Source organism: Pleurodeles waltl, chromosome 8 (assembly GCF_031143425.1).
Source record: "Pleurodeles waltl isolate 20211129_DDA chromosome 8, aPleWal1.hap1.20221129, whole genome shotgun sequence".
Classification (NCBI taxonomy): Eukaryota; Metazoa; Chordata; class Amphibia; order Caudata; family Salamandridae; genus Pleurodeles; species Pleurodeles waltl.
Window position 1 is genome coordinate 21,621,154 of NC_090447.1, and position 26,715 is coordinate 21,647,868.

At 44.2% G+C, this 26,715-nt stretch overlaps 1 protein-coding gene across 1 annotated transcript in view; it reads left to right on the plus strand.

Moving 5' to 3' along the window:
* The window catches only part of LOC138249316 (transient receptor potential cation channel subfamily M member 2-like), a 328,743-nt gene extending 314,043 nt beyond the window's left edge, over positions 1-14,700 (plus strand). The window contains exon 11 of the mRNA XM_069203275.1: positions 14,511-14,700. Coding sequence (XP_069059376.1) covers positions 14,511-14,700 — 190 coding nt within the window. The remainder of the gene's footprint in view (positions 1-14,510) is intronic.
* The last annotated feature ends 12,015 nt before the right edge of the window (positions 14,701-26,715 follow it).

The following is a 26,715-nucleotide window of genomic DNA, read 5'->3' on the forward strand; positions in this document are numbered from 1 at the left end:
ATGCCCGGGTGGAGTGGTACTTTTGCATAATGTGGTGACAGGCTTCACTGCTTTCTCCTGGCTGGGTAACCTAAATGTACTAGAGACTTTGTTTTGTGATCATAGCCTTCTGTTTCTCTCCTTCAATCTGAAAGTGCCTCCCACCAGCACTGAGGCTTTGGAGGGTTCAAATCCAAATTTGATAGGAAAACAGGAAGGACACAGTGGGGCCATAGGATGACCGTGGGTCTGAAAAGTAAATTAGAATCCACACTTGGTAATCTTGAAAGCATGGTAAGAAATTAATTTGAAAACATTTCTAAGTTTATGCAGCAGCTGCATGTGCGTTCCTGCCAGATGACTAAGGGCAAGTTCAAGACAATCCCCCATCCACTACTCCTACTAAATAGGGAGATCAACGGCCTTTGTGGGAAAGTACCCTCTTTCTTTACATGATTACCCCCATTTTCTGCCTATTGGTAGTGTGTTTCGATGTGTTTACTGGGATCCCGATAACCAGTACCCCAGTGATTATGCTCTCTCCCTTCTAACTTGGTAACTTGTACCATTTTCACCCCACATTTGCATACTGGTGTCCCCATTTGAGACTCTAGTAAATGGTACACAGGTACCCAGGGCTTTGGGGTACCAGGGGATCCCCATAGGCAGTAACATGTGTTATGCACCCCTTTTCCACATAGGTCACTGCACCAGGTCACTATAAGTCACCCCCACGGCAGGCCCTCCTATCCCAGAAGGCAGGGTGGAAGTACCTGTGTGTGTGGGCATACCTGCACTAGCAAAGGTGACCCCACAAACTTGAGGGCCATTTTCATGGACTTTGTGAGTGCGGGGTGCCATTTTACACGTGTACTGGACATAGGTTAATAGCTATGTCCAGCTGCATGATGGTAACACTGAACCTAGGCATGTTTGGTATAAAAAATGTTGGAATCATACTCCAATACTGTTGCCAGTACTGGAAGTATGATTCCATGCACTCTGGGGGCCCCTTAGAGGACCCACTGCATTGCTCCTAACTGTCTTCCAGCTTTTTCCAGGCAGCCCAAGCTGCTGACACCCCTTAGACAGGTTTCTGCCCTCTCGCTGCTTGAACCGCTCAAGCCCAGGAAGGCAAAATACATTATTTCCTTTGGGGGGGGGGTAACACCCTCTCCCTTTGGAAATAGGTGTTACATGGCTTTGGAGGGGTACCCTTCCCAAGACACTGGTATGCTTTGAAGGGCACACTTGGTACCTTCAATGCATGAACCAGTCTACACCGGTTCAGAGTCCTCGAGTCCCTGCTCTGGTGCAAAACTGGACAATGAAAAGAGGAGTGACCACTCTCCTGTCCATCAGCACCCCAAGGGTGGTGCCCAGAGTTCCTCCAGAGGGTCCCTGGGTTCTGCCATCTTAAATCCAAGGTTGGCAGGGACCCCTGGAAGCATTTGAGTGGCCAGGCAAGGCAGGTGACATCAGAGCCCCATCCTGATAGGCGGTCACCTGGCTAAGTGACCAATCCCCCTCTCAGGGCTATTTAGGGTCTCTCTCTTGGGTGCCCTCAGATTTGATATGCAAGACTCCAGCAGGACTCCTCTGAAATGTTTACTTCGACTTCTGGCCACTGGAACCGCGCCTGGAATTCACAGGAACCTTCAATCTGCAGCTACAGCAATGACTCTGCTCTGCAACATTGTATCTCCAGCTCCTTCCAGCAACTGCAACATTTTCACAGCTGTGCATCCTCTGAGGGCAGCAAGTCATCAGTCTGCACCAAGAAGCAAGAAGGAGTGAATGAGTCACTCCCCTGCATCCGCAGGCACCTACTGTAACGATGACCAGCTGCATGGATCTCCTCTAATCCTGAGCTTCATGGATTTTGCATCACGGGTGGTGGTCTGGAATAGTCCTCTTGGTCCGCTCTGCCAGCTGTCCAACTTTGGTGGGGGTAAGCCATTGCCTTTCCACGTAGGACAGTACCCCTGTGCACCATGTCCCTTGCAGCTGACAAGACTTGTTTGCATCTCCTTCAAGGGATCTTTAGAAGACTTGTAGCTCTAGCCCCCAGTACTCCTTCCTGTCATGCACAGCCCTCTGTGTGGTCCTCCTGTGGCCTGGGATCCCTTTCTGTAGTGCTGCATGGGCTCCTTTTGTGACTTCTGTTTCCCAGTCTTGTGGGACTCCTGTGGGTGCTGCCTCTAATCCTATGGGCTCTCTGTGTTGCTGAGGGTCCCCTCTAACTCTGGGCTTTGCTGGTCCCCGGCAGCTCCACTTTTCCACTAACTGCAAATATGCCTTTTCCAAGGCTTGTTGGTGGAATTCCTGCACCAACACCCATCTGCAATCTTCATTCCAGCGTGGGATATATTATGCATCCCTCAGGGACTCTTCTCCAGGGCTGCAGTGCTGACCTGATCTTCATCACTGTTGACCAATTCCTGCAAGTACAGCTGGGTGGGTAGTAGCTTCTACTCCTCCTGGACTCTGCTGTGACTCTTGTACTTGGTCCCCTGTCTCCACAAGTCTTTCTCTCCAGAAATTCACCACTAGTTTCTTGCAGTCTTGTCTGAGTGTCTTCTTTTCTTCCTTTTGGGGGGGGGGGTTGGGGAAATTCTAATGATTTACTCCAGCTTTCCTGGTTGCTGGGGGGTACTATGTTACTTACCTCTGTGGTTTTCTATTACTCTCAGCTCCCCTCTACACATTCTACTTTCCTAGGTGGGGGTCCTGTGTTCGCATTCTATTTTGTTAGTGTATGGTTTGTGCTCCCCCTAGTCACCGTTGTCTAACTGCATTTGCACTGTTTTCTAACCTTTTCTATGCCTATTGCTGTTTACTAGTGCACATAATTAGTGGATTACTTACCTCCTATTAGATGGTTACCCTTCTAGTATTGTGTGACCAAAAATGAAGTACCTTTATTTTTGTAGGACTGAGTGTTTCCTTTCATGTCTGTAAGTGCTGGGTGACTACAGTAGTATTGCATGAGCTTACGTCTCCTAGATAAGCCTTGGCTGCCCATCCACAGCTACCTCTGGAGAGGCTGGCTTTTAGACACTGCCTACACTTCACTAAGAGGGGATACCTGGACCTTGTATAAGGTGTAAGTATTATAGGGACCCACCACACACCAGGCCAGTTTCCTACACCCTTGTTTGAAAACAATATAGGGTATTCTCCCCAGATAGAAATTCTAGGGTGTCCCTATTGAAAAGGAGAAGGAGGCGCCTGAATGCCAATGTAAAAAGAGATCATAATGATAAATGTTGGCTTAATATAAGGGAAGCAGCAGTAAAGGGTCAGTCAAGGCGGTTCTGGTTGCTAGCTGCTGAAGGTTGTGTTTCAAGAGCTAGATCCCTACCAATGGTCATCGATGAACCAAGATGGATTACCTTTATGTCAGGCTTTATGCCACGAATGGGGTAGATGATGAGCGATCCGTACTAGGAGGGGATATATGTCCATTCGCTTTTCCATCTGAGAAGGAGATTGAGGTGGTCATTGGAGGAATGCATAGCTTGGCTGTAATGTGGCCAGATGAAATTCCCATTTTGGTACTGAAAAACAATGCCCCCAACTGGAGTAAAATATTATTCTGGGTTTTCAGATGACGTTATGAAACCAGGAAAGTTTGTTCATCCTGGAAGGGTAGTATTGTTGTCCCACTATTTAAGAAGGGAAATCAAAAATGTCCTAGGAACTACCGTCAGATTGTCCTTTTAGAATTGGTGGGCAAAGTATTTGCAAAATGGCTATGGACCTAGATCATCAAATGGGTGGAGGAAAACAAAATTATTCTAATGGAGCAAACTGGGCTTAGGAAGAAGCACAGAACCATTGATAACATATTGGCCCTTCAGGTGTTTAATGAAAAGTATGTCTCCATGGGAGGAGGGGTGACCCATGCAGCTTTCATGGATTTCTCCACGGCGTTTAATAAAGTGGATTGTGTGCTGCTGTGGAAAACGCATGCAAGATTGGGCATGCAGGGTATTTGAATAGATTTGGTCATCTCTCTTCACTCTTCCACCTGGTGTAGGGTGCTTTTAGGTGGTGATAGAGGTCTCTCCCAAGAAAATCCCTACTGTAAACGGGTTAAAACAAGGGTGTTTGTTAGTCCCATTGCTGTTTTCCCTATATATTTCAGATCTGCCCAGCCATCTGGTCCAGAGTGAAGGTTTTGCCCCAATGATGGGGGATAACTAATAATTTTGGATCTCACCCCGAATGGATTAAAAACCTCTTGCAGGTCTTACAACAGTTCATAGAAGCCCACTATTTAAGGATAAATACTTCCAAAAATAAGAGCTTGTGCTTCCATGGGAAGAAGAAACCTAATTACAGCAATTTTTCATGGTCCCTGGGATCACAAAAGCTGGACATTTTTAGGGAGGATAGCATGTGGAAACCTCAGTGACAAGGCTCATATAGAAAATAATAAGCAAGGTTTAGTCTCAAGCTAATGGCCTGGGTGATCTTTAGAATGCGACTGGCAGGAGACACTGTGAACATCTTTTTGATGTGTCTTGAGCAAATATTCCATCCTCTCTGCTTTATGGATCGGAGCAGGTTGAGGCTTCCAAGTGGGAGTTCTTTGATAAGATGGAAGGACGTGTCCTTAAAAAGTTATCCTCTGTTAATTCAGCTTCCCTGGAGTCAGCTTTAAGGCTGGAAATGGGCCCGTGACGTGTATTTGAACAAGGCTTGGTGGGGGTGGTTTGCTGGGAGACCAGCCTGGTGAGAAGTGATGACGATACCTTAAGGTCTCTTTTAAAGAATTAATTCTGGCTGGTAACAAGGCAAAATATACAACTGGCAGAAAATTAGTGCCATAGATATGTTACAATTATATTACCACCTTGTGTTTGCTCTTCAACTGCTGCAATTAAAAACCAGCCTTAAGCAGGCCACTTGGTCTTTACATTTTCATCAGGCCTGCTCAAAAAGAAGGGACTTCCAATCTTTACTAGATTCTGTGGTAATGAAGAATATGCAACCTTACCTCACCTGGAATCTGCAAGTAAGACGCTTCTGGCTTCTACTGTGGCAAGCGTTGCTTCTACTTAATGTCTTGTGGGCCAGATGGCGTAGGTCCTCAGCTGCCTGTAATCTCTATCAGAATGGCAACCACGTTTTGAGCCATGTCTTCTTTGTCTGCCAGGATTTGCTGCTATACTATTGACAATGTTTGTGACCCATATGTGTTTGTTTCTCTTTACCTACTGTGTTAGAGGGACTTCAGTCATTTACGTGCCCCTGAATGAAATGTTCTGTTATGGAATCTTCTATTTTTTAAAGTGCCCTTTAAAACTGTATTAAAGATAAGATTTATATGGTTTTGTGATTTGCATACCGCTTTGTTGATTATGATGTAATATGATGTTTATGTGTTTTTAATGGCCAAATGAATTAGGTATTTTGTATTGAGGTTTATGTGGATCTTCTAGAGTGTTCCATATCATAAATAAAGTAGACTTGAAGCTTATAAACTGTAAATTCTTCCAATATTCTACTTTGTGCATTCAATACTATGAATATGTCATCAATGTATCTAAGTCATACCCAGTGGCTTGATGCTAGAAGTAGCAAGTATATGGTCCTCTAGTTTGCCCATTGCTCATGGAAGTTTCTTGTATCTGCAGATTGTGTTTCCCATTGAAGGTAAAATTGTTAGACTTAAGGATAATTCTTACAAAGTTGGTATGCATGTTTGCTTATGGCCTTTTCTCAGTTCTTTTGTTAAGAGCTTCAGAAAATGCCAAAAGACCATCCTGATGTAGTACATTTGTGTATAAGGATGGAACACCAAATTTAGCCAGTAGAGTGTCATCAACACAAATGTAGGCTTGGTTAAATTGTTCAATAACCTGAAGGAAGTGAGCGGTATCCTTCACAAATTATGGCAGTTCCTGGACAAGGGTCTAGAGGTTAAGGTTAACAAATGAAGATAGTGTCTCTTTGGCTGTATCATTGCCAGACATTTGGGACAATTAGGATTGTTCATTTTGTGAATTTTGGGAAGCATATAAAATCTCCCAGGCCTTGGTTTATCATGAAAAAGTACATCTGCAATTATTTCATTAACTACATTTACAGTATAATCAATAATATGTTATATAAAAGCATATACATGTATATATTTATATGGGAAACTGCCATACTCCACCGATACAGGAGAAAAGCATGCACACTCCCGCTAAGTATATTTCACCTTCATTCTTTATTCCTGGCTTACCACGGATAAAGAAGGAAGCTGAAATATACTTAACTGGAGTGTGCATGCTTTTCTTCTGTATCATCGGAGTTTGACTGTTTTGCATATATCAGGTTAACACACCTGAGCATGCACCTCAATTTTGTGGACAGAGGTTCCTGTGGGATAAGGGGAGCCTGGTATATATTTATATGTATAACTACATATCAATGCATACATATATATGTGTGTATGTGTGTGCATGTGGGCGTGTTTGTGTGGTAAATGACTGTGTTGTAAAGGTACTTTTTAAATAGGCTGCCTGGTACTTACATGGTAAAAATGGTGTGGTAACTGTGCTGCATGGAGGATGATGTGTGACATACTTTTAACCAACAAAAATAACAACTATCATTCGCAATATTTGGAAATGGTAGAAGTTTTTTTATGCCGCACTAGATATAAATCAAGGGCTTGATTAACAAAGGTACATTTACACTTTTGTGTAAATTTACTATTTTTTGGCATTCACAAGTTTAATTTTAGTGATAGTTATTTTACAACTGTGGCAGCGGATAATGCCTCCTATAAAAAGATAAGACAGGCCTATCTGTTAATGTACAGTCTCCATCATGGGTGTGGATTCTCTGCAGTTGTAAAACTACTGTTAGTACAATCAAATTCATAATATGTAAATGCCCAAAAAATTGTCAAATTACACAAAAGTGTAATTTTACCCTTGTGCCTATTTTTTTGCTCAGTTCAGTCTTGTGCAATGGGTTTTACTTTCCACTCGCAAACTAAAACTAGCCACTCTCTATATGGGGCCAAGTGGATATGGCAGTTTTTTCCTAAAGACAGTGTGGCCCCAAAAGAGTTAAGCACAGCAAGTCCCAGATACACAAACAGTGGATGCAGAACAATCTCCCTGTGCCATTGGACTGGGTAGGTTGACAATGTTCCTTGCTTAAGTAAAATTGGAACAAATATCTTATATTCTGCTAAACTGAGTTGAGGATGCAACAGGCATTTTCTAGCCTGTTATCTACTCCCTTACTATTGTCTATCAACATGTAAACCCAACTTAGTGGCTCATTTGGAATTTGGAGGAGAGGGTACTCCATCGCAAAGGTGGCAAGAGAGCTCTCTCTGCAACACTTGAGGGTCCACAGGCCTGGTTTACAGACTGGTATACCTTAAGATGTCAGCGACAGAGACTACTCAGTGTCCATGGCTGAAGTACTCTGCCAAAAGCCTAAAAGAATAAGAGCTGTTGGAGGTTTGAAAGGTCCACCAGAAATTAGCAGAAATTAGCAAAGTGATTTTGCTATAGATTCTGTTTTTCCAAAAGAAATTCCCAAAATTTGACAGACATGCCATAGTTTTGATGGTACAGTCTGTCAATCTTTTAATATATTGTCTTGGCCGTTCCTGCCAATGTTGAGAGAAGTCTGCTGATATGGTGGACATCTATAAATTTGGGTGATAGAGGACTGTCAATTGCTGGAGTAAAGTATTCATAAACCAGCATTGTTCCTGCCCTGGGGCATGGTTTCGATTTGTTATTCCAATTGGGTAGCTATTCATCACAGTAACTTGGTATACAACTTGGAAATTAGCTTCTTCAAAATTATATCACCACTCAGTCTGTGTTTTCTCATCCACACCGGGACCTGGCTCAACCACACATCTGCCCCCGACATTGCCACAGTGATCCCTGATGAATGTAAAATCACCAGGACCACACCAGCAAGCCAGGAGGAGGAACAGACATCATCCACAAAGAGACCATACAGTGCACCACCACCAACAACAACACTATCGTCCCATGGAGCATTTCAACTTCAAGCTCCGCACAGATGGCAAAACAACCATCAGAGGTACCCTTGCATATCAACCCTCAGGTCTACGCTCCAGCTTATGCAAAACCATTGCGGACTTCATTGCACAGCTAGCCTCAGACTCCAAGGACTACAGCTTCCTCAGCAACCTAAATTTCCACATCTATGACCCCAGTGAAAACAACACTGCACACCTCCTCGATAGTATGAGTAGCCTCCGGTTGACCCAGATTGTCCACAACCCTACACGCGCTGGACCCTATTTTCACCTTCAGCAACCGCGTCAAATACAGCCATGTCACAGAACTCACATGAACCGATCACTCCATTGTCCACTTCAGCATCTCCAGCCCCTACACGTTTACCCTAAAGATGGCCAGTGCCCCACGATGGATGTGGAACTAAATATCAGAGACTAGCTGGGCAGATGCCCTCAACACTTCTAACCGTGCTGCTGCCAAAAACCTCAAACATGGAGTGAAAAAACTTCCATGCCTGGATCACCAATTGTGCCAACAGCATCATCCCCATCAAGAGCAACAGTCAGAGAAAATTCTCCAAAAACTCCAGCTGGTACACCCAAGAACTCAGAACAGCAAAATGAGACAGCAAACAGCTGGAGAGGAGATGGCACACCAGCAAAGACAACTCCAACAGAGCAGCCTTCAAGACCTTCCTCAACCTCTGCCACTACCTGCTGAGGGCAACATAGAAGGCAGTCTTTGCTGCACACACCGAAACCACCACCAACAACACCAAGTAATTTTTCAACATTGTTCAGCAATTTTCCAAACTGGCTGCCAACAGAAATAACATCACACCCTCACAGGAGCTGTGCAACAACCTCGCCCACTTCTTCCACATCAATATACAGAAACTTTGAACCCCAACCCACACCTACAGACTTCTTCGACAGATACACTACCACTATAATCAACACAAACCACACACTAACTACCTGGAACATCCTCTCCACCCAGGACATCACTTCCACCATGAAATCCATCCACTCGGGAGCTCCCACAGATGTATGCCCGCATCACATCTTCAGCGTGGAAAACAAAGGATCAGCCAGGAACTCACCACCCTGTTCAACACCTCTATCACCACTGCAGCATTTTCTAATGCCTGGAAACACGCTGAAGTCAGAACCACTACTCAAAAAAGCCTCTGCCAACCACAGAGAACGCAAAAACTAATGTATAATCTCCCTGCACCCTTGACCAGTGAATATACTGGAAAAGATCATCAACAATCAACTCATGACATACTTGGATCAGAACCAGCTACTCAATGCCTCCCAATCCGGCTTCTGCAGCAATTACAGCATCAAAACTGCCCTGATCACAGGTACCAATGACATCCAAACCCTCCTCAACTGAGGAGAAACAACAGCTTGGATCCTCCTCGACCTCTTGGCAACCTTCAACACCATATCCCACCACATGCTGATCGAAAGACTCCATCACATCGGCACCCAAGGGAATGTGCTCAGGTGGCTCACCTCCTACCTCACTGGAAGAACCCAGAGGGTCCACCTCCCACCTTTCACCTTCGAACTCAAGGAGATCACCTGCAGTGTCCCCCAGGGCTCATGCCTCAGTCCCATGCTCTTCAATGCATATATGACCCCACTGGCTAGCATCATCAGATCACACATCTCAACATAATTTCCTACACAGACGACACTCAACTCATCCTCTCACTCACCGATGACCCTACCACCAACTACCTCAGATGCATGTCAACCGTCGCTGACTGGATGAAGAGTAACTGCCTGCTGCTGAACACAGACAAGAAGGAAGTACTGATCTCTCACAAGTCTCAACACATGGAATGACTCCTGGTGGCCATCAGAGTAGGACCCACACTCACTCCCGCCAACCACACCAGATACCTCAGAATCATCATTGACAACAACCTCACCCTGAAATCACAGATCAGAGCTGTCTGCTCCTCCTGCTTCCTCACTTTGTGTGTGCTACGTAAGATCTTCAAGTGGCTACCCTTACACACATACTGAACCGTGATACAGGACTGTAATCACCAACCAACTGGACTACAGCAACACCCTCTACGTAAGGATCACTGCACTTCAGACTATACAGAATGCCGCTGCCAGATCCATCTATGGCCTTCCGTGACAAATCTACATCACACCCAACGTCAGGCAACTCCACTGGCTACCTGTACAGAAGATAAGCCAATTCAAGCTGCTGACCCATGCACACAAGGCTCTACACAACTAAGGACCTGCATACATTAACTGTCAAGAAGACTACGCTCTGCCTCCCTATCACGTGACCATATTCCCTGCATCTACTAAAGCAGAAGTGGAGGATGTTCCTTCTCTCACGTCACAGCAAAAACCTGAAACAGCCTCCCCACACATCACCTCACGCATCACATTGCATCACTGTGAACAGGTTCCCCAGCATACTACACCGTCGCCATGTTGTTCACATATTTATATTCTAGATATATGCGCCATCAATGTGTGGGGAGCGGCCCCTTGGGAAAGGGCCATTCCCCGGGGGGCCAAATTATTTTCAGGCCATTAGAAACCACTAGACACCAGGGATTTTTTTTTTTATCCTTACGCATATGGGGAGCGGCCCCTTGGGCAAGGGCCGCTCCCCGGGGGCTGAAATATTTTTATGCCTTTTCTGTCCCCCCCAGAGGCAGATTGGCCTAATTTAATTAGGCCGAGCTGCCCCCGGGGGGGCAGAAACCTCTAGACACCAGGGATATATATATTTTTTATTTACTTTGTTTTTACGTATTGGGAGTGACCCGTTAGGCAAGGGTCGCTCCCCTGAGGGGAAATTGTATTTAGGCCATTTCTGCCCACCTTGGGGTCAGATTGCCCTATTTTTGTTAGTCCAATCCAAGGGGGGCAGAAACCACTAGACACCAGGGATTGGTGTGTGTGTGTATGTGTGTGCTTTGTTTGGGGGGTAGCCCCTTGGGCAAGGGTTGCTCCCCATGGGGGTCACATTACTGTTGGCCATATCTGCCCCCGAGGGGGCAGATTGGCCTATTTTTGGAAGGCCCACCTATCCCCAAGGGGGGCAGAAAGCCCACCACAGACCAGGGAAGATTTTATATTCAAAATAAGATGGTGGGCGTATAGCCATACCCCCACCCCAAATAAATGGGTCCTAAGTTGTTCTGCCCACCAGTGGGCAGTTGGGGCAATTAACCCCGATCCACACCCAGGGGGCAGAAAGTCTACTTGATGCCATGGAATAAAAAAAAAAAAGTAGTGGGGCCCTGGTTACGCCCCCACATCAACTGAAGAGGTAACAGTCATTCAGCTCTCCCCCCTCACACTAAAACGTGTTATCCCACGGCAAGCAAGAGGACATTTGATTATTTTGGGTTTTGGTTTTACATTTGGGCCATGAGAGCTTGGTAACTCTCAAAATCATCCCACTTGGAATGGTGAGGGCTGCACTTTTTTGAATTTGGGGCGCTACCATTTAGAAAAATCCACAAGACCTAGACACATCTGAAAACTAAACATCTGGTTGATTCCATGGTGGTGTGCTTCACATGCACCTCACACCATTTTCTTACCCACAATGCCCTGCAAACCTCCAACTTTGCTGGAAATTACACATTTTTCCCACATTTTTGTGATGGAACCTTCCGGAATCTGCAGGAATCCACAAAATTCCTACCACCCAACATTCTCTCATCTATACCGATAAAAATTCTGCTGCACTTGCCAGCCTAAAAATCTTTTTTTTTCAAACTGGCCTTTTGGACCCGCTTTGGTTCTCCCTCAATTTCGACATGTTCTTGGCTCTTCCCTGTCACAGGCACTTGGCCCACCTACACAAGTGAGGTATCTTTTTTACCGGGAAACTGAGAGGAATGTTGGGTGGTAGGAAATTCGTCCTGGTGCGGTGATCCCACACAGAAATGTGGGAAAAGTTGGATTTTTTAGCTACGTTTGAGGTTTGCTGAGGATTCTGGGTAAGAAAACATTGGGGATCCTCGCAAGTCACACCTCCCTCGACTCCTTCGGGTGTCTAGTTTTCAGAAATGTCTGGGTTTGGTAGGTTTCCCTAGATGGCTGCTGAGCCCAGGACCAAAAACCCAGGTGCCTCCCCCGCAAAAACAGGTAGTTTTGTATTTGATAATTTTGATGTGTCCAGATAGTGGTTCGGGGTATTTCCTTTTGCGACCAACAGACCTACCCACACAAGTGAGGTACCAATTTTTTCAGGAGTCTTGGTGGGAACGCTGGGTGGAAGGAAATGTGTGGCTCCTCTCAGATTCCAGAACTTTCTGTCACCAAAATGAGAGGAAAAAGTGTTTTTTTGGCCACATTTTGATGTTTGCAAAGGATTCTGGGTAACAGAACCTGGCGAGAGCCCCACAAGTCACTCCATCTTGGATTCCCCTACGTGTCTAGTTTTCAAAAATGTGCAGGTTTGCTAGGTTTCCCTAGGTGACGGCTGAGATAGAGGCCAAAATCTACAGCTAGGCACTTTGCAAAAAACATGTCAGATTTCAATGTAAAAATGTGATGTGTCCACGTTGTGTTTTGGGGCATTTCCTGTCGCGGGTGCTAGGCCTACCCACGCAAGAGAGGTACCATTTGTATCGGTAGACTTGGGGGAACACAGAATAGCAAAACAAGTGTTATTGCCCCTTGTCTTTCTCTAAATATTTTCCTTCCAAATGTAAGACAGTGTGTAAAAAAGAAGTCTATTTGAGAAATGCCCTGTAATTCACATGCTAGTATGGGCACCCCGGAATTCAGAGATGTGAAAATAAACACTGCTTCTCATCACCTTATCTTGTGCCCATTTTGGAAATATAAAGGTTTTCTTGCTACCTATTTTTCACTTTTTATATTTCAGCAAATGATTTGCTGTATACCCGGTGTAGACTGAAAGCCCATGGCAAGGTGCAGCTCATTTATTGGCTCTGGGTACCTAAGGTTCTTGATGAACCTACAAGCACATATATCCCGCAACCAGAAGAGTCCAGCAGATGTAACGGTATATTTCTTTCAAAAATCCGACACCGCAGAAAAAAGATACAGCTTAAAACGTGGAGAAAAAGGGCTGTTTTTGTCACCTCAATTTCAATATTTTTTTATTTCAGCTGTTATTTTCTGTAGGAAACACTCGTAGGATCTACACAAATTACAACTTGCTAAATTCAGAATTTTGTCTACTTTTCAGAAATGTGTAGATATCTGGGATCCAGCATTGGTTTCATACCCATTTCTGTCACTAACTGGAAGGTGGCTGAAAGCACAAAAAATTGTAAAAATGGGGTAGGGCCCAGTAAAATGCCAAAATTGTGTTGATAAATAGGGTTTTCTGATTCAACTCTGCCTGTTCCTGAAAGCTAAGAAGATGGTTTTTAGCACTGCAAACCCTTTGTTGATGCCATTTTCAGGGGAAAAACAACAAGCCTTCTTCGGCAGCCCTTTTTTCCAATTGTTTTGAAAAAAATATTTTTTTTGATGTATTTTGGCTAATTTCTCAGTCTCCTTCAAGGGAACCCACAAAGTTTGAGTACCACTAGAATCCCCAGGATGTTGCAAAAAAGGATTCAAATTTGGCGTGGGTAGCTTATGTGGACAAGAAGTTATGAGGGCCTAAGCGCAAACTGCCCCAAACAGCCAAAAAAAGGCTCGGCACAGGAGGGGAAAAGGCCTGGCAGCGAAGAGCTTAATAACTGGTTGTTATCGCTTTGCTGACAATCGTATGCAGAGAGGTGTTAGTGCCAGGGCAGTATAATCAGAGGTATCAATCATGTTAAGAATGGAACAATGAGATTTATTTGAACAGTTGTTCCCTGATGCTTCCGATCACTCTTTTTCCTTGTACTCTGGGTTAAACCATTTATTATTATTTTCCCAGCACAATTAACCCCCTGATAAAGGACCAAAGAAGGTCTGAAACTCATTGGGGATTGAGGGTACTGAAGTAATCTGAAATGATAGTTATATATATATATGGCACGGATTTGAGTCAAAGGATGACAAACTCCGACTGAGTAGAGATATGGTTTTGAAGAAGTTAATTTCCGTGTTGAATACCATGTTATTGAGATCAGTAACCGCCCAATGCTGACTTACTAATGTTTGATAGACTCAGGATCAGGAGATATTACTCTTCCTGTGTGCTGAACATTGGAGCACATTCTATTATAGTTAAGGAAGGGAGTGGATTGATATTTTTAAAAACATCTGGATCAAGAAATCCCCCAAAGTGATACATTTACCTCTGTCTGCTAAGGCGCATTCTCAATCCTTGCATCTTCCCTGTCTGTAGGTATTTTCGTGTCTGCTTTCTTTATTCTTTTAATTTCCCTACCTTTTGTAGTGCACTCATCCTTCTTCCCCAAAAGTGATTGCTTTCTCATTTTTTAGTCTCTGATGTATTTCGATTCTCTTCCTTCATTTCAGTAATTTGCTGTGCTCATACCTCCATCTAACTTTTCGCTTTTGCTAATTTTGCTCACAGCCATACCTTCTCTGATGTACAAGACCAAACTGATCAGATCTGGAAGCTCCAGCACCATGACCTGGTCATCGAGTACAGCCAACGACTACCTGCCCCACCGCCCTTAATCTTCTTCTGCCACGCGTACCTTTTCTTCCGCTGGTTGTTACGGAAGATTCGACACTACTGCCTGATCAAGAAGCGTGAGTAGAGAGCACATTCCTCCAATTATGTTTCATGCCCTACTTTGTCTACCTCACCTTCTCTCTTTTTGAGGGAAATGTACATTTTCTAAAATATGTCAATTTTGATCTCTCCTCTGATCCTTTCTCCACATCCTCATCTATCTCAGTGAGTAAAGACTACACTTTCTGAATTCTCTCTTCTGATCCTCGTCTCCCTCCTCTTATCACAGTGAGTAAAGTGTACATTTTCTCAATTCTGTCCCATCCTATCCTTTTCCTACCTGCTTTTCTGTTTCATTGAGTCAAGTGTACATTTTCTCAAAGATGTCTCATCTGATCCTCTCCCTACCTTCTCTCATATCTCAGTGAGTAGTGTGCATTGTCTTATATGGCTCTTGATCCCCTACCTCCTCTCCTCTCAAGCACTTCCAGGGCCAGTTTCAAATCTGCATCTCCTCACTTGTTTGTCTGCACCCTTAGGCAGGCTCTTTTTTCAGGGCACCAGATGGAAGAGGAGATTTGTAGACTGTTCTAGATTTGGCTATAAACAGTTCCTGTTCCTGTTAGGAATTCGCAAATTAGATAATGCAAGACCTAGGGTGCCTAAGGTCCCCTTTGATGCACCCCAAAAAAATATTTGTGGACATGTAAAACGCACATATGCCCAAGGGGCATTTGTGCGCTACATCTCATTTAAAAAAATGCATTTGTAATGCATTTTTTAAAATTGCACATGCTTACCACGAAACTTGAGTTTGTGGTAATTGCGTTGCCAAATTTGCATTTAGGAAATGCATGATACACCTGCTTTGGAAATCGCAAATAGAAATTCCCTATTTCCGATTTCCTATTTAGAGAATCACAATTTGCGATTCCCTAAATGGAGTTGCAATTTTAAGAATTGCTATTTTTACGATTCCTTGAAATTGCACTGCTAGTGGGCCTGCAGCACTGATTGTGCCACCCACATAAGTAGCCCTCTAAACATGGCTCAGGCCTGCCACTTTAGTGTCTGTGTATGCAGTTTTAAACTGCCTATTCGACTTTTGCAAGTGTAGCCACTTGCCAGGCCTAAACCTTCCCTTTTCATACAGGTAAGGCACCCCTAAGGTAGGTCCTAGGTAGCCCCATGGGCAGGGTGCAGTTTATGTTAAAGGTGGGACATGTACTTATGTGTTTTACATGTCCTAACAGTGAAATACTGCACAATTTGTTTTTCACTGTTGCAAGGCCTATCTCTCTCATAGGTTAACACAAAGGCTGCCTTTAAATATTATTAAAGTGTAGATTCCCTTGGGGAGCAGATAGAAATATGGAGTTTAGGGTCTCTGAGCTCACAATTTAAAAATACATCTTTTAGTGAAGTTGTTTTTTAGATTGTGTGTTTGCAAATGCCACTTTTGGAAAGTAGGCATTTTCTTGCTTAAACCATTCTTTGACTCTGCCTGTTTGTGGATTCCCTGTCTGGGTCAGTTTGACAGTTGGGCTGTTTGCACCTCTCGCTAGACAGTGACACAAAGGGAGATGGGGTGTAGCCTGCATATCCTGATGAGCCATCCGTGCTGGGAGGGAGGGGAGGAGTGGTCACTCACACCTGAAAGGGCTGTGCCTGTCCTCACACAATGCAGTCTCCAACCACCTAGTGTGTGTCTGGGGCCTGGCCTGGGCAAGGCAGGATTTCACAAACAAGAGAGACTTTCCTTTGAAGTTGGCCTACTTCAAAGGCAGAAAGGGGTATAAGAAGAGCAACTAAAATTCCTGAAGATTAGATAACTTCTGGAATCAAGAGGAACCTCTGCTGAGGAGAATAGCTGAAGAGGTGAGGAGAAGTCCTGCCCTGCCTGTGACTGCTTTGTGGAGCTATCCTGCAGTTGCTGCTTTTGCCTGGGAAAGGGGACAAAGACTGGTCTTTGTGGTATATTCCTGCTTGAGAAGAATCTCCAAAGACTTGGACTGAGCTAGCCCCCTGTTCTGAAGTCTCAGGGCCACCAAAGACTTCCCCTACCAGCACCTGGACTCTCTGCTGAGACTCCTGCCCTGCCAAGTGGTACCCTACCCAGTCCCTGGGCCCTTGAAAGGAGAATCTGGTGAAAATCCAACAAAACCGACTTTGGATGACTCCGGACCGATGCTGCTGCCAAATCCTATGACAAGGACTGCAACCGACTTCGTGGTCCTGGCTGGAGTACAACGACCCTCGCAGCCCGAGATCGCTGCAACCCTGCTGAAGTCCGCGACTCCATGGAAGTTGTCGACCACGTCGTGACCGATGCTGCCCGAAGTGCGTTGCTTCAATGCTTCGCACTGACGTTGCCTCACCTCCACCACTTCACAGCAAGGACCTGACGCCTCTTTGTGATGCCTCCGCTCCTTCGCCCCGCAGCACAGGAACCGACGCCACCTCAGATCCAGCGACGCCGCAATCCCCGACTTCGGGCACCGACTTGTTCTCACAGTTTCTAAGGTACTGTAATTGGGGGTCTGCATGACTCCGTACCCAGTGTCATTGCCGTCGGATTGTTGGGAACAACTCCGTCACGATGCCATGCTATCACCTCATCAAAGCATTTTGTGTTTCTAAGCGCTATTTTTTAGTTTAATCTTTAAAAATTCATAACTTGACATAACCCTGAATCCCTTTCAATTAAGCCCCTGTAGATATTGTAGGAAAGTACCACTTTTTTGCATGGTTACCTCTGCGTTTTGCCTGTTATCAGTGTGCTTAGACTTTTTTCACTGGGATCCTGCTAACCAGCACACCAGTGATTGTGATCTCTCCTCTAAATTTGGTTACTTTAGTACCCTTTACACCCCACAATTGGCATACTGGTGGACCCCTGTAAGTCCCTAGCATGTGGTATCTAGGTACCCAGGGCATTGGTACACCAGGGGTCTACCATGAGCTGCAGCATGTATTATTGCATGATGGGAGTTCATGCAAAATGTGTCTGCAGGCCTGCCATTGCAGTCCGCGTGAAAAGGCGCATGCCCCCATTCACCACAGATTGCAACACTAGGTCACTGTAAGTCACCCCTATTGTAGATCCTTTTAGACCAAAGGGCAGGGTTCAGGTCCCTGTGTGTGAGGACACCCTGCGTGAGCAGAGGAGCCCCTACGAACTCCAGTTCCAATGCACTGGGCTTCGTAAGTGTGGGGAAGCTTTTTTACCCATGTTCTGGCCAAAAGTTGCTACCTGTGGTCCAGCTACATAAAGTTAACTCCAAACATAGGCATGTTTGGTGTCAAACCTGTCGGAACCATACCCCAATGCTAATGCCAGTATTGGTGGCATGATTTCATGTACTCTGGGGGCTCTTCAGTGGACCCCCCAGTATAGCTCCTACCAGTCTTCCAGGGTTTATGGGCCCATGCTGCTGCCATCCCTCTGACAGGGTTCTGCCCTCCAGCTGCTTGCACAAACAGGGGAAGGCAGATCAAAGGATTTCCTGTGGGAGATGGGATGCAACACCCTCTTTCTTGGAAATAGGTGTTACAAAACAGGGGAGGGGTAACCTCCCCACTCCACCGGCTAGCTTTGAAGGACACATTTGGTGCCCTCCTTGCATAATCTAGTTTGCACCAGCCCAGGGACCCAGTCCCTGCTCTGGCATGAAACTACACAAAGGAAAGGGTAGTGACAACTCGCCTGTCCATCACCACCCCAGGGGTCAACTCGCCTGTCCATCACCACCCCAGGGGTGGTGCCCAGAACTCTTCCAGGTGGCCACTTGATTCTTCCATCTTAGAAACAAGATGTGCATAGGCCCCTCGGACCATCTGGTCGGCCAGGACAGGTGACTGACATCAGTGACCCCCTTTGATAGGTAGTCACCCTGCAGTTTGACCATGCCCCCTGTTAGGGCTACTTGGGGACTCCCTTGAGGGTAAGTCCCCAGATTAGGCATGCAAGACTCCACAAGGACTTCTCAGCATTGCCCTCTTCCGCTCCTGGCCACTAGAACAGCTGCTGGACTCTTCAGGAACCAAACAGACCTGCAACACCTAAGACAACCTCACCTTGCAACATTGTTTCTCTGGCTCCTTCCAGCATTTGCAATATTCCCACAGCTGTGCTTGCTCTAGGGTCAGCAAACCTTCAGCTGCACCAAAGAAACAAGAAGTAATCTTACTTGGAGTAAAGGAGTCACTTCTGTGCATCCGCAGGCACCTAAGACAATGACATCCGACTGCTGGAATCTGCTTTCCACAGGAACTGCGTGGATTCTCCAACACTGGTGGTGGGGCTGAGTGGTCCCCTTGGTCCGCTCTGCCCTCTGTCCAACTTGGGAGATGGTGAACCCTTGCCTCTCTTTGCAGGACAGTAACCCTGTGGCCCGCGACACTTGCAGCAACCAAGACTTGTTGACTCCTTCTCCAAGGGGTCTTCAGGCTCCAAGTAGCCCCAGCCTCCACCAGTTCATCCTTGCAAGGACAGTTCCCCTCTGCTCCTCCAATGACATGGGACTCCTCTCCATGTGTTCTGAATGGGCCGCACTGCACTTTACTGTGCCTGCTGCCAGTGTGTTGCCTGTGGGGACTGTGACTGCTTTTGCTGGCTGTCCCGACTGCTGAGGTTTATCCCAGATTTCCCTCCCAGGGCCAAGTCCCCTGGACCTTGCTGGTCCTCTTCTCCTCTACAAGACCTTGTCTGCCTTGTATTGCATTTGCCAAGGTTTGTTGGTTGTACTCCGGACCACTGACCATCAACTCCTTTGCAGCTCCTGGACTCCGCAGCAGGCCTTCTTCATCCACTGTCGACCCGGATCTTCATCCACAGAAGGGTGGGTTTTAGCCCCTGTCCATCTAGACACTCCAGCGTGGACTGGACTCTGTCTCTTTCTTTTACAGGCCCGCTTCATCCGGAATCCACCTTCCTCTTCATCTGGAATCCACTGTTGTGTTCCACTGGAATGGTCCTGTTCTTGCAAAGTTCCTTCTCCGAGTACCCTTGTTAGTCTATGGAAAGACCAGGTAACCTACCTCTGCTCTCCTATTCACTGAGGGTCATCTAGGTACTCAACTCTTGGGGTTCACCTAGCTCCCTTCACCTTTCACATTCCACTATTTTAGTATATGGTTTGGCCCCTCCATAGGGCCCTACCTATTTTCTGTAATTTTGTGCCAATTCTTGTTGTTTTCAATGCTATTTCCTAAGTATTTACCTGTGTATATATGTATACTCACCTCCAGTCGGGGAGCTGCCTATCAGTAATCTAGTTCAGTGTTACTTTAATAAAGTATCTTTATTTTTTGCAACAGTGTGTGGTTCCTTTCTTGTGAGGTAACTTACTATATGACTATTGTGGTAATGTAAGACCTTTGCATGTCAACTACAGACGTCTTGGCTGCTCACCACACCTACCAATAGAGAGCTCTTGCTTCCTAGACACTGTTCACTAACTAATAAGGGGTTGCCTGGGCCTGGTATAATGTGCAAACACCGTAGGTGTCCACCAACCACCAGGCCAGCCTTCATACAGGTGTGCTCCTTGGGACCTGTTCCAAGCCTTTCACAGTGGTTCCTGTGCCTTGAACAATTGCCCACTCCATCACCCCAATCCTGGCAACCCCAGTTTTCTTACCTAGTATCCCACTCATGAGAGCTTGGTGGTCCAAGCCTCCACTTCCAGGATCAATGCCGGCTTATTGCCTACCACTCCACAGAAATCCAAAAAAAAGCTGGATAGTTTTGGTAAGAGGATGTTCTATTCTGCCAGCCTAGCATTGCAATAGGTGACCACTGCATGTTTTTTGGGCAGATACACCCGCAATGTGTGGGATTTGCACAAGTACTGTCCTTGGTCTTGGATGAGGTCAGAGCCATACTATCACAGGAAATTGCAGACGACAAAGACACAGCAAAGTTTACCATCAGTTGTAAATTAGACACAACTGACTTGCTGGGTAGAGCAATTGCATCGTCAGAGCCCCTTTAAGGCCCTTTGGCACCATGTCATGCTGAAAACCATTGGCTTTTTATGGGATGTCCAAGCTTCACTCATGGACATGCACTGTGATGGCTCTCATCTTTTTTGTAAGATGGCAGGCTCAGCACTGGAGGGCCTAAAGGACAGCAGAGATACAACCATGTCCGTGGGCCTATCCATGGCCTCTCATCAACACCAGTCTGTCTTTCACCAATTATGTAGAAACAGAGGGGCTACCAACTGCATTCCTTCACTCCCAGCCACAAAGGCCAACAGGATTCTGAGCCTTTTTTTTGCCACACACTTGGGGCCACATGTACTTACCATTTTGCACGTCGCAAACAGCGAATCCGGCCTTTTGCAATGTGCAAAATGCATTTTGACATGTACCAAACCATTTTTGCGATTCAGTAAACTATTTACCGAATCGCAAAAAGGGATTGTGAGTCGCAGTTAGGAAGGGGTGTTCCCTTCCTAATTGTGACTCGCAGTCACACGTATGATTGTTTTGTGACCGCAAATGAGGTCGCAAAACAATCTCAGTTAGCACCTGTGTCACACTGGTGCTAACCCATTCGCAAACGGGCAGGAGTCCCCATGGGACCTCTTCCCCTTTTGTGAATGGCAGTAAAAACATTTTTTTCGACCAGGCAGTGGACCACTGCCTGCTCTGAAAAAATGAAACAAAAACGTTTCATTTTTTTGTTTCTGAAATGCATCTTGTTTTCCTTTAAGGAAAAGGTGCTGCATTTAAAAAAGAACTGCTTTATTTAAAAGCAGTCACAGACATGGTGGTCTGCTGTCTCCAGCAGGCCACCACCCCTGTGAGGGCCACCATTCCCAAGGGGGTCGCAAATTGCTACCTACCTCATGATCATTTGTGACCCCATTGCGAGTCGCAAATAGTGTCATTGACAGTATACAACATTCGGTTTTGCAACTCGCAAATTGCGAGTCGCAAAAACAAAGTTTAACACATGTAGCCCTTGGTTTCCACAGACCACGAGCCAGTAGTCAGGCCCTCAGCAGCTGCAGGTTCTGAATCCCTCGGGATTGCCTTTATACCAACATGGACACCCAGTTGGGAGCAGGATACACTCGTCACCTGCACCACTGGCAGCCTCTAACAACAAACAGGTTGGTTTTGGAAATAGTCCAGAGGGTCTACTGCATCCCATTCCTGGAAACCCCTGTACCCTGCTGTTAACGTATGACAGCTGACAGAGGACCATCTCTCCTTACACTATCAGGAAGTGTTGACTCTTTTAGCCAAAGGAGCCATTGAGAAGGTGCAGGCATCAGAAGAAGGACTTGGTTGCTATTTCTACTACTTGCTGCTGCTCTAAAAGTCTAAAAGGGTGGAGGCCTTTGTCCTATCCTAGAACTGAACCTTCTCAGCTTCTTCCTGAAAACAGAGACGTTCAAGATGCTCACTTTAGCTCAAGTCCTGTCTACTCTGGAGACTGGATAGTGGCATTGGACTTTCAGGACAGATATTTCCACATTGTCGACCTGCAGTTCACAGAGGGCCAACAGCACTTTCAGTTCACTGTCTCTCCTATATCCTTACCAGCAACTCAAGGTTTGGCAGTGGTTGCAGCACATCTGGGGGTTTCAGTCTTCCCCTGCCGCGAGGTTTGGCATTTCTCTCATAGGAGATCTCCATTGAAGTCATAAGCATTTGAACAATTCCACCCATGTGCACTTCTTTATATAGTCTCCTCTTAAGTGTAGATGTTCGCCTTACTTCAAGATGGGCTGCAGTGACATATAAGAAAGAGCGTCATATGCAGCCTAGGCAAACAGGCTACAGTGCTGTTATTCTTCAGATTGTACTTAGATAAAAGGGTAAAACACCATTATAAATGTATAATTTGAGGTAAAAGTTTGCACCAAACATCAAATCACCTTACCACACCCTTTTTCTGACAAAGTAACAGATGTAGAATAGAAAGGCAGATTAGCCCCATAGGCTGCTATTATGTGAGTGGCAAGCAGTGGCTGTGCCTTTAAGGCTGCAGAGACCACAAGTATCCCATCATGCTCAGCAGGTGGCAGTTGACTCAGTTCTTTTCGACGATAAGTAGCAGTGATAGGTAAATCCAATACTATTCTCTGTTCTGTCCACCAGGGAGGAGAGAGGGTTGCTTATGACTTCAACAGAGATTCCCTACGAGAGAACTGGAGTTACAGGTGAGAAAGGACTCCTTCTCTCGTAGGGGTTCTTCGCTGATAGTCATAAGCATTTGAATAGAATAGCAAGCCCATTCCCAATAAACGCAGAGTAAAGAACAGAGGAGAGAAGATTCCAGAGGGAAGCTTGTCCTACTTAAGCTTCTGCACTAACATTGGAGTCCAAAAAATAGTGTTTAGTGAATGTGTGAACAGATCTCTGTGTAGCTGCCTTGCAAATTTCAGCAATAGGGATATCCTTCATCAAAGCGGTTGTAGCAGCTTTGCCCCTTGTAGAATGGGCCTTAGGTTTTGCCAATAAATGTTTGTTAGACTTTTGGAAACAGAAAAGTATGCAGGATATTAACCAGCATGAGATGGACTGTTTGGAAGTTACCAAACCTGTGCACACTGGCCCATAGTTCACAAAAAGCTGGTCCGATCTGCAATGGTCACGCGTCTTATCTAGGTACAACGTCAAGACCCTCCTTAAATTCAAGGAGTGAAGGGTGCTTTGTGCCCTTAATGTCCGCAACCAAAATGGTGTCCAATATTACCACATCAGAAGGTCTAAATTAAAATGAAAAAGAGAATTTAAAGTCACAATGTTAAAAGAAAAAAGTGAGAATCTATACACACTTTTTAATTTTAATCATAGTTAGACATTAAAATGACTTTAAAATACTATGAACACCATTTTGTGACCAGTGACATGCAAGTCTCTGAGCTGACCATACGATTCACAACATGGCTGGAATGGTAATTATTAATATGTTGTTTTCTTTTTGTATACCTAAAATATACTAATACTCCATTTATTGCTGTGGAAAATATTATTTGAGTTGCAAAATTTCTGAAATGCTACCAGAATCATTGATCTACTGATAAAAATATTATATTTAAATTCTGAAAATAAAATGTATTTTTGTAAAATTGTGAAATAATCAATATAGCCTTTTTGCACAGATATCATCAGGATCCCAAGACAAATGATTATGTGAAAGTTAACATCATGTAAAGTTGAAATTAACATAAAATTCTTTAAGATATTCTGCTTCTGAAAATAGAAAATAAACTGGAAATTCAGAAAATATGTAGTCAATAATTAACAACATCTGCAAAATAAACATCACATGGCAAATGCATTTCTAAATAAATTATAAAATTAAAAAATTATACTTCAAACATCTCTTCCTTCCTACGGAGTCCAAAAACAAAATCTAACAATTTTTTTAATACTCACACTGAAACAACTTGAAGTCAAAGAAAATTAAACACACCTTATTTTGCACTATTTATTTATGTATAATGTTTGTTTCAGAAACTCAAAGATGTAAAATATGGATAAGGCTGTATATATTTTTAACAAATGAGAAATCAGGCTACTGAAGCGCAGAGGGTGCATTTACAATAGGGTAAAACAAACTGAGCTCCAAAGTCACTGGAGGTGTCCAGACTACTTTACAACTTTAAATCCAATTGTCTTTACTTGAATGTTTATGACAAGCATAAAAGATAAACATACAGAATATAAAATTATCTATAACAATCAGTAAAACAATTGAAAAATACTGTTTAATTTTTTTTAATTTTACGATACGACACAGCTGCCTTGAGAAAACTATCCACTCTATAACATACATCAGTACCTGGTAGTAGTTGTAAAAAACTTAGGGCAACCCTACACTGTTTAAAATTTAGATTTTAAAAAGAGGTAATACATAGCGAACTCTAAAATATTTATATAGTGTGCAAAATATCATAAAATGCAACAAATATTGGGAAGAAACATCACAAGCACATTTCTTCTCTGCCAAATTCCAATAACAGCTCAGCTAAAAACACAGCATGAAACATATGGAACTGACTCTAGTTTTAACACTAGGGCTCTTTACCAATTATTAGTGACAATACATTAAATAAAGTTCTGAGCCAGGGCTGATTTTTAAGATGGAAGAATAGTTCTAAGCTATCCCTTTCAGCGCACTGTTTTTCCATAAAGAAACACATCACGGTATTCTTGTCAGCCTTGCATATAGATAAAGAATTTTCAAATAAAGTGGATTTACCCAAATAGTCACATTTTGTTTTGACATAATGAAGCCATGGGTTATCTAAGCCCCAGGCCTAATGAACACAGTTGTTGATAATGTTATGAGTGAAATAAGCCCTGGGGTTGTTCCATAGAGATGAGCCACAACAGAAGTGGGCCATCTTTTATTTCTGTCTCTCATTGACCATTTTGTATACCCCTTCATTGAGCTTCAACGATTCCGAGTCATCATCATGATCATCATCATCATCATCATCATAGGCTTTGGCTCTGGCCTTTCAATATGCAAAGCTTCTAGTTAGCTTGACTACCTGACTTTTCTACCATTCCAACAAAATACCCAGAGTGGTATTTTTGATAGAAGACACTGCAGTGCTAACCGAACTGTAACAATGCATTGTGATTGCATTTGTTTGATTAAAAAAATTAAGAAGGGGAGATGTACCTGGCATCTAAACACTGCATACTCTTTTTTTCTAGCCACACTGACCACTGGAGCTGACTCATCAAGTGCCACCACTGTGGTAGCAGTTGAAGTCACATTGCTTGCTTATTGACAAATACTATTAATCACTAGCTACAAGGTTCTTCCAAGCTATCCCTTTCAGCCCACTGTTTTTCCATAAACAATTGCTTCACAGTATTCTTGTCAGCCTTGCATATAGATAAAGGATTTTCAAATAAAGAGAATTTACCCAAAATAGTTACATTTTATTTGACATAATTAAGCCATGGGATATCTAAGCCCCAGGTAAAACTAACACAGTTGTTGATAATGTTATAAGTGAGAGAAGCCCTTTGGTTGCTCCATATAGATGAGCCACAACAGAAAGGGGCCATCTTAATGGAATCCTCAAGATACAACAATGCCGTCACTTCATGATAAAAATAGTGGTGTTTGATAGAGGAAGAGAGAGAAGACGCCTACAAAAGCGAGTCGCCTGTCCCTTCAATACACCACAATCACCATAACCTCAAATTCTACACCCATAGCTAGCAACAGGAACACATTGTTTAGAAAATATTTCTATGAGTGAGGCTAATGGCTTCGCCCTACTTATAGCTGTTAAAAAGAGAGCAAATAGCGTGTTTGTTTTTAATGCTTCTATAACTTATGCTCTCTGCCCAAGAACCATTAGCATCAAATACTAAGCCTAGATATGGGAATTTAGAGACACTTTCTAGACAGTTCTCATTAACTCGTAGAGTGCACAACAAATAATACTTGGGGCCACTTGCCATAGTTTGCAATTTGGTGTAGTTGGTACACAAATCTAAGCCAAGCATACATTCCACAACTCATTGTAGTTACAGAGCTGTTACTCTTGGAGATTTTGTCAAAAAGACTACAGAATGTAACCACTTTCCACCTGCAACAGAGTTCGGAGTTAAACCAAATATTCAACATATTAAAATGCTAGGTGTCACCTCCAATGAACACTGTAGCTCTGTATTAAGAGAGGTAGCCCAAAACACACCCATGGATGTTGCTAGTAGTGAGGGGTGGGCGGAGTGCGTGGATTCATGCTACGCAGAACTCTGCGAAGTTGTAAAAAACCTCTGCTGTCCTACACGGAGTTCTCCATCGTACCCGTTCACGTTGTGTTTGATGTCAAATGCAACACGAAATACGTACTCGCGTTCACAATCGCATACGAACAACACCATGTGGATCGCATGGGCACGGTCATCTTTTTTTTCACTCTGCTTATGGTGCTGGACCTGTTTTTTATTCCACATAAATCTTTACAATCCTCCACTTTTACACTTAATCTACCCCTACTTTTTATTTATTGTAAGCGTGTCTTTTTGTGTCAGATTGTTTTGTGTGTTTTTCTGACTTTTTGTATTTTTTTTTTTAATTTTTCCCTTGCTTCTTCCGTCCTTC